At 41.3% G+C, this 8,238-nt stretch overlaps 1 protein-coding gene across 5 annotated transcripts; it reads right to left on the bottom strand.

Annotated features, from left to right (window-relative positions):
* Positions 1–1,099: 1,099 nt before the first annotated feature.
* LOC124045484 (aerolysin-like protein) lies at positions 1,100–7,805 on the bottom strand. 5 transcript variants are annotated; one of them, XM_046364800.1, is made up of 4 exons: positions 7,637–7,805; positions 6,105–6,163; positions 2,875–3,386; positions 1,100–1,903 (listed from the first exon to the last, which is right to left on the bottom strand). In XM_046364800.1, exons 2-4 carry the CDS (start codon positions 6,112–6,114, stop codon positions 1,454–1,456), a joined length of 972 nt encoding a protein of 323 aa, XP_046220756.1. In that variant the 5' UTR covers positions 6,115–6,163; positions 7,637–7,805; the 3' UTR covers positions 1,100–1,453. The 5 variants fall into 5 exon arrangements, with proteins under 5 accessions (XP_046220756.1, XP_046220757.1, XP_046220759.1 ...); XM_046364801.1 differs by having other exon boundaries at positions 7,641–7,805; XM_046364803.1 differs by lacking the exon at positions 6,105–6,163 and having other exon boundaries at positions 7,641–7,795.
* Positions 7,806–8,238: the final 433 nt, after the last annotated feature.

Raw genomic sequence — 8,238 nt, 5'->3', positions numbered from 1 at the left:
CCAATAGTTTTCTATGGCAATCCTTTTTTTAATAGAAATATGCTTGCAGTTCCTATGGCTTCCACTAGATGTCAACAGTCTAAAAATTGGTTGATGTTTTTCCTTTGAGAAATTAAGTTGTTGCCCTGTTATTTCCATGTGTCACTCCAGGTGCCCTCTAATGTTTTGGTGCGCGCGACCTGGAACGTGCTTCACTTTGTTTTCAGTCGTTATAGAGCACAGTTTTTCACGTCTTAAATTTGATCGATTATTTACCTTTTAGGATACATAAATTTGGATTAGGAACGTTGTTTGAACCAAGTTTACAGGTAACTTATTACATACTTTGTAGGCATGTTGGGTGGTTTGGAACCGGTGTTATTCTGAATCAAACGCGTCAAATAAATGGACAATTTGGGGATTCAGATAGTTAGCTTACAGTTAGGTTTACTAGTTTGATTACACAGTACGTTTGAACTTGTTCAAAATACAGCTGTTTTGCCATGGCACTGCATATTGCAATGCCGTGACCCGGATTCAGACCTGGGTTGCTGCAGCAACAACGCAGAGTACTAACCACTGTAAACAACAGTGGAAGTCTCAAGGTTTTGCTCGCCTGAGGTAGAGTATCTCATGATTAGCTGTAGACCACACTGTTTACCAAGATAGTTTTTCATCTATATTCTTCGTAGCTGTCTATTTACCACCACAAACCGATGCTGGCACTAACACCACACTCAATGAGCTGAATAAGGCCATAAGAAAACAGGAAAATGCTCATGGAGAGCCGGCGCTCCTAGTGGCCGAGGACTTCAATGCAGGATAACTTAAATGTGTTACCTAATTTCTACCAGCATGTTATATGTGCAACCAGAGGCATGTTAAATATGCAACCAGGGGGGGAAAAAAGATATCTGTGCGTGTCTGCATGTGTGCTAACAAACACATGAGATGATTCTTATATTAAATAATACATAAATCATGTAAAACAATTTGTAAGAAAGTCAACAAGTCAATGTAATGATCATTAAAATTTTGGAAAATGTCTGGATTTTGTGAATAGTATATCAAATGGAAGTTGAATAAACTGGGAATATGGAGAAAGATTTGACACACAAGATGGTTTAATATAAAAATGGTTTAATATTCATAAAATTAAGATAATTACTTAACATCGTTTTTTAAAAATGGGAAATGGGGGTGTAACCGTATGTAACAACCTTTTGAAATTAATGTTGTTCAATAATTCACACAAAACATGTGTTAACATGTGATTGGACACAAAAGGCACTGGATTGTAGGAATGACCCACCTGTTGTTATGACCTCTGCCGAGACAGAAATAAAGAGCTGAGTCAGCATGGTTCAATTAGAATTACTCAAAGAAGATCATAATAACAGAAAAGGCACACAGATTTAGTAATGATGTCACATTCTATCACTGTGCATACTATTCATGATGTCATACACTTGTCTCATGTCTCCTTTGTGGATACCCTCGCTGAAGTGTAAGTCACACCAGTGTAGACGCCATTGGATGGGAAGACCAGCTGACTGCCGTTCATGCAGGTGACTTTCACTGTGGCTCTGTAGTCGAGGTCGATATTTGCTTTCCCCACTGTGATCTCAACATCCATGGTCTTCCCTGGTGGGATCTTCAAGTTGATGGTATCTGATTCTGTTATGGTCTCTGTCTTCTGCAGGCTGGTGGATTGCTCCACTCCCATGGTCAAGCTGAACCCTGATGACACCTCGACCACATCCGGGATCCCTGCTTTGACCGACACATTCAAGGTGGATTCTATCTTGTTGCTGACGGACCAGGAGGAAGTCTTGGTCAGGGTCTTGCTGTATGTAATGGACTCTTCTTGAACCAATGAGGTGTCATTGTGGTGAGAAACGGATTTCACATATTCTGGGGTCACCTAAAATCAACACACAAAGATACAAATTGTTCAGGAAAGAAAAAGACAATTTAAGAACTAATCATCAGTGTTACGTTCCCCAGTTTCTGTGTTGTGGTTGATGTATGTTTGAGTTTCAGCATGGCTTCCTAAAATTCCCCCAAGCAGCTGATTGGTCAGCCTATTGCTATTTGGAGCTGACCCCGCCCTCTTGTCAGAGGATACAGCTGTCTGTAATTACAGACTCCTTCTCCAGCTATATAAGCCAGTGTTCTGCTGCTTAGAGATGATTTGTGTGTCCTGTGTTGGTTGTTGCAGAGAGCTGATTTGTATGCCCTGTGTTGGTCAATATGATGCAGTTTTTTTGAGTATTGACATTGTCTGTGTTGTTCTGTTTCATTTGTTCCCAGGGGGGAAGGGGAAGGCACCTAGGGAGAACTTCGGCAAGAGGCCTGCGGGCATACATAAACTGTTGTATTCACTGTCTATGCACACTTGGTAAGACCAGGGTGGACCACCCCCTGTATTTTAGTTAGCGCACCAAGTGGTGCTAAGTTAGGTTAGTGGGTAGGCAGGTAAGGTAGGAGAGGGGGCTTTGATATTTACTTTCTTTGGTTTGGTTCCGTTCAGCCCCTTTTTCCCAAAAATTACCGTGTGACGGAATAAATCCCCAGTAAACGGTAAATTCTCTGCCTTTGTCATCCTTACTTGCATCTACAGTCGCTATACCTCTTTCAGTCCACGGGGAGTTGTGTTGTAGCATGGTTTTGCATTCCCTCTCCTAGAGGCGTACGTAACAATCAGTGAGGAACTGATCAATTGATTTTTTAGACAGCCAAAAATAATATTTAATGTGTCTGTATGTGTTTGACTGTGCTAGAAATGAGATGCCTGATGAATGTCGACCCCCATATAGGATTATATGTTTTAAAGTGGACAGCCCCCTTAATGTTAGAGCATCGGTAGAATTTTCCTGAGCCGTCTACACACACCTGGGGTTTGAAGAGGGACAGGGTGGGATACTCCATGTCGGTCAGCACGGACGACTTGATGGTGTTGATGAAGAGGAAGCCCATGCAGTCGATGTCTGAGCCAGACCTACCCTCCAGTCCCAGGCAGATTCCGGACCCCACATCTATGGTGTACTCAGTCTTCAGTGGCCAGCTGGTCATTTTTTCAAAGAACTCCCGGTTCTTACTCGTCTTGAACTTGATGGCACCTAGACGTGTGCCGGCGCCGTTACCCCACAGTGACAGCTTGGTGATGCGCTCACCGAGGTCAAACTCAAACTCACTGAAAGTGTGTGAATTTCCAAAGGTCTCAACGCGCCCGTCGGTAAGCTCCGCCCGCACAGCTTTGACCTGCCAGCCTTCCACCGCCACTCCAATCTTCTTGAGGGTGGCACCGTTGTTCATGCCGTGGAATTCAAATGAACTGCCTCCTCCACCACCGATCAAATGCAGTGTGGTTGCCATGTTGAGAGTTTGAGTGTGCGTCACGTAACCTGAAATAAACATTTGTACAGATTAATTTAAGAAAACTGATTTAGACATTCAAAGCATCTGAAGGAAATTAAAGAACAAGATAAAAAGATCAAACAATAACCATGGGATATAATGGGATGACTCGCGGTAGGAACTAGAGGTCGAGCAACATATCAGTCTAGGGCAGGGCTCTCCAACCCTGTTCCTGGAGAGCTACCCTCCTGTAGGTTTCTCTCCCCATCCCCAGTTGTAACTAACCTGATTCAGTGTATCAACCAGTTAGTTGATTGGAATGAAAAAAATACAGGACGGTAGCTCTGGTCTAGGGTGACCAAATCGCTCCACAATCCTCAGGTCACTGAGAAAGGAGCAATTTAAAAATGCGCTAAACTCCTCGTCCTCCACTCTCCTCTGAATTTTACATCTCTATTCCTCCGGAATCTATCACACCCATTCCTTCCTCCTCAGCTAGGAACCTCAGTCACCACAGAGTTCCTCTCTCACCTCCCACTCTACCTCCTGCTGTTTCTTCCTGAACACCATGGAGTCCCTCTCCTACTCCCAGCACCTCCCCACCCTACCTCCTGCTGTTTCTTCCTGATCAACACCATGGAGTCCCTCTCCTACTCCCAGCACCTCCCCACTCTACCTCCTGCTGTTTCTCCTGATCAACACCATGGAGTCCCTCTCCTACTCCCAGCACCTCCCCACCCTACCTCCTGCTGTTTCTTCCTGATCAACACCATGGAGTCCCTCTCCTACTCCCAGCACCTCCCCACTCTACCTCCTGCTGTTTCTCCTGATCAACACCATGGAGTCCCTCTCCTACTCCCAGCACCTCCCCACTCTACCTCCTGCTGTTTCTCCTGATCAACACCATGGAGTCCCTCTCCTACTCCCAGCACCTCCCCACTCTACCTCCTGCTGTTTCTCCTGATCAACACCATGGAGTCCCTCTCCTACTCCCAGCACCTCCCCACTCTACCTCCTGCTGTTTCTCCTGATCAACACCATGGAGTCCCTCTCCTACTCCCAGCACCTCCCCACTCTACCTCCTACTGTTTCTTGCTGATCAACTTGGTGACTTGTGTAATGATTTATATAAACATATTGTTGTGTAAGTGAGCACGTCACTATGCACTTACACAATTATTTCATATGTTGCTATAATTATGAATAATCATGAATAATCACATTTTATAGATGCTTCATCCAGAATATGATAACCTGAATATGATAACCTGTGAATGTTACAGATGTTACAGTATGTCAGAATATGATTTCCTGCCCTGTAATGAGTATGAATGTAATAATGCTCAGGTTATGAGGTGTTTATGCTGCTGAAATTCACCTCTCCAAAAATAAGTTGCTGCGTTTAAATATCTGAAAGAATAAAGATTGAAATGAATGAATATAGAACAATATTCTTTAGGACAGAGGCTGAACTATTCACAGGTATGTATTCATTGATTATAATATAGGACAATATGCTTTAGGACAGGCTGAAGTATTCACAGGTATGCATTAATATATTATGACACTGTCTAATATAGAACAGGGTCTGTTAGTTTTAATTGGACAGACACTTGATAAAGTTAACACTCAGGTTTAGTCAAGTTGTTCCGGTCGCCGTATGAAAAAAGTGTGGACCAAAGCGCAGCGTGGTACGTGTTCATGATGTTTTATTTACTGAAACATTGAAATGCAAAATAACAACGTGAATAAACGAAAAAAAACGAAACAGTCCTGTAAGGTGCAGAAAACACTAAACAGAAAAAAACACCCACAAACAACATGGGGAAATCAGGCTGCCTAAGTATGATTCTCAATCAGAGACAACGAACGACACCTGCCTCTGATTGAGAACCACACTAGGCCAAACACATAGAAATATAACATAGAAAAAAAGAACATAGACTACCCACCCCAACTCACCCTGACCAACCTAACACAAAGACATAAAGGAACTAAGGTCAGAACGTGACACAATTAACACCTAAAACCTGAATCATTCAAACTTCATTATTGAATGTAGATAAACTTTACCTCGATTTTAAATGGTTTCAGAAAAGTAAGGTATTGTCTTTTACCTGCATGTGATGATACTGTAGTGTGCTAGCAATGCAACAGCTGCATCATTGGTAGTGTAGTCATGATTTGTAATAATAATAATAATATGCTATTTAGCAGACGCTTTTATCCAAAGCGACTTACAGTCATGTGTGCATACATTCTATGTATGGGTGGTCCCGGGGATCGAACCCACTACCCTGGCGTTACAAGCGCCATGCTCTACCAACTGAGTTACAGAAGGACCAGAAGGACCATTTGTATTGCCCTATTCTTGAACTAGGTACTTTAAGTCCCTAAATATTAATATCTATGATCACAAGGTTGTGCCTGCTCTTCTCCAGATTGCCTGGTAGAAAGTGTAGACCGACACCCATAAACACTTGAGACACTAGACATGTTAGAGCTGCAATGCAGTTCACCTTCACCTGCAGCTTAATAGTTTAGAATCTGTCATTTCAGTATGAAATACTAGTTGTGTTAGTCAAATCCAGATGAAAAGGAAAGCTTGGTATAAAGCACTAGACTCAGTCTACTATATAGGAACAACTAAACATCATACTGTCACACCACATCTGCATATATGAGTCAAATTAATCCCTGTGATAATAGTATAAATACAACATGAACACACAAGAAATATGAGAAACCTGTGTTTAGTCACTCACCTGAACACATACACAGGATCAGCAGAGCTAGGTAGAGAAACCTGTGTTTAGTCACTCACCTGAACACATATTACACAGGATCAGCAGGGCATGCCAACGTCCACCATGTGAAAACAAAAACAATAGCAGGCCAAAGTGAACAATGCGAATACAAAACACCATGTCATATATACCGATCAACTACAAATAATGACCAGTAAGTCAACAGTTTCTTCATTTGGGAACCATTTGTTCCATGAAATGTGCAGTTAATTAGTAATAAAATCAACATTAGTTCAACATTTTTCTTTTCACTTACCAAGATGAGTCGTTTTAGATTTGTTTTTACTAACGTGCAACGCTTATACAGGCCTCAGATTCAAAGATGGAAATAGAGTCAGTAATTTCAGGAAGCTTTCATTTTAAAGCTGCGTTAGGTCAGATTAATTTTTTAATTTGGTGAAATTGTCATCGCACATTGTCAGCTATCAGTAAGTAAATATTCTGAGAAGATCCTGCTTCTTTGACTGCCCCTCGCCCTGCATTCACTCTGAAATTGTTCCTGCCAATCGTGTCCCTAGTAGGGATGTACCTAATGTGTTTGTTTGTTGGTAACATGCCTGTTTATGCATTCAATTTATGTTCAGGATAATGAAGTTGGTAAAGTGAGTGAACAAAGCCATTTTCTTCCATAGATGGCAACAGTCACCTACGTTGAAAATTTCAGAATTCAATGCTAGATGTGTCAGTGTATTCAAGGTTAAGAGACAGCTTGATGTAAAGCACTACATCCAACAGTCTACTCACCTCACATTAAACATCATACTAACATAATACTTTTGAATTCAAAACAGAACAATAGGAGGCCAAAGTCAACCATGTAAAAACAAGGCAACAGTAAACATGTCGTCCCCCATGAATGATGCAGTACCCCCTTATTTATTTCACGATAGTGCTGGAGGGAAGCGCCGGTGGGAAGGGCAGCCATCTTATTTTGTGTGTTTTTACATTATGCTTCTGCTATTATGTTATTCTCATCTTACCTTTACATTTTTTTTTCTTAACTGCAATGTTGGTTAAAGGCCTCGTAAGTAAGATATTCACTGTAAGGTCTACAACTGTTGTATTCGGCGCAATTGACAAATAACATTTGATTTGGGCGAGATGAGATATTGCGTATGACTAACACATTTAAGTTAATTACCATAGCTCCCTCCTTGGGTCAATCAGTATGATTTTGTAAATGTTGGATCTCTATGGCAAGATGAATCATTCACCCACGTTTTGTCAAAATCAGCCCAGTGCTCTTAGAGATCTTGTTTTACTAACGTACAAACGAACATAACAACGGACGGACAGAGACAGATCCGTAGTCCCCTCCCAAATTTAATGTTTGTTCAGATAGACTTTATAACTGATTAAGAAACTGTTTCAGAATTTAGAAAACATTTGTTGCCTGAAATGTTTTGTAAATTAGTTGGTCAAAATAGAAATGTAGCTCTCAAACATCCTCATATAGCAAGAATAGTTATTTAGGGACATTGTGTACTTACGTACAATGATATGCAGTCCTCAGCGTTAAGGATGACTATAGAAGATCTTGATGGAGGAAAACTGATTGGTTCCGAGATTTCGAGTGAAGTTCAATTGTTTAACGTTAAAGATGCATCAGTGGAATATGTGTCTCTGGAGTGGAGAAGCACTCTCTTATATAGCAGCAAAACTCCCCTCATGCAAATAAAGTGTGCGTCAGTAGTTTTCTATTGAAATTGACACAAACCCTTTGACCCTGATTAAGACATTGTATTGTGCTAATCATGACAAATGTTTATCAACAGTTTCAACCACTCTTGGCGCCACTTCCTTTTCTTGATATTTGAGCCAGAGAGCATATCGGTGGTTTCCAGTAACTAACCAAAACATGTTCACGAATATGCAACATCACCTTTCTCTGTAGTTTTGTTTGTCATAACATCCTATAAGTTTAAAGTCTATGTGGTGGAAAATGTCTTATACTGAAGACATAGCAGTGAATTGTACAAGCTGTATGCATCCTCTGTTCTGTTTATCATGGTTCATGCAGGTGACTGGGTAAATACACAAAGGGACACAGTCATAACCTCACCCTCAGACCAATTGGGAGAATGCCCAGTAT

This window comes from Oncorhynchus gorbuscha, linkage group LG10 (genome assembly GCF_021184085.1).
Source record: "Oncorhynchus gorbuscha isolate QuinsamMale2020 ecotype Even-year linkage group LG10, OgorEven_v1.0, whole genome shotgun sequence".
NCBI classification, from domain to species: domain Eukaryota; kingdom Metazoa; phylum Chordata; class Actinopteri; order Salmoniformes; family Salmonidae; genus Oncorhynchus; species Oncorhynchus gorbuscha.
Note: the sequence above shows the minus strand (reverse complement) of the source record. Positions and strands in the feature narration are given on the sequence as shown.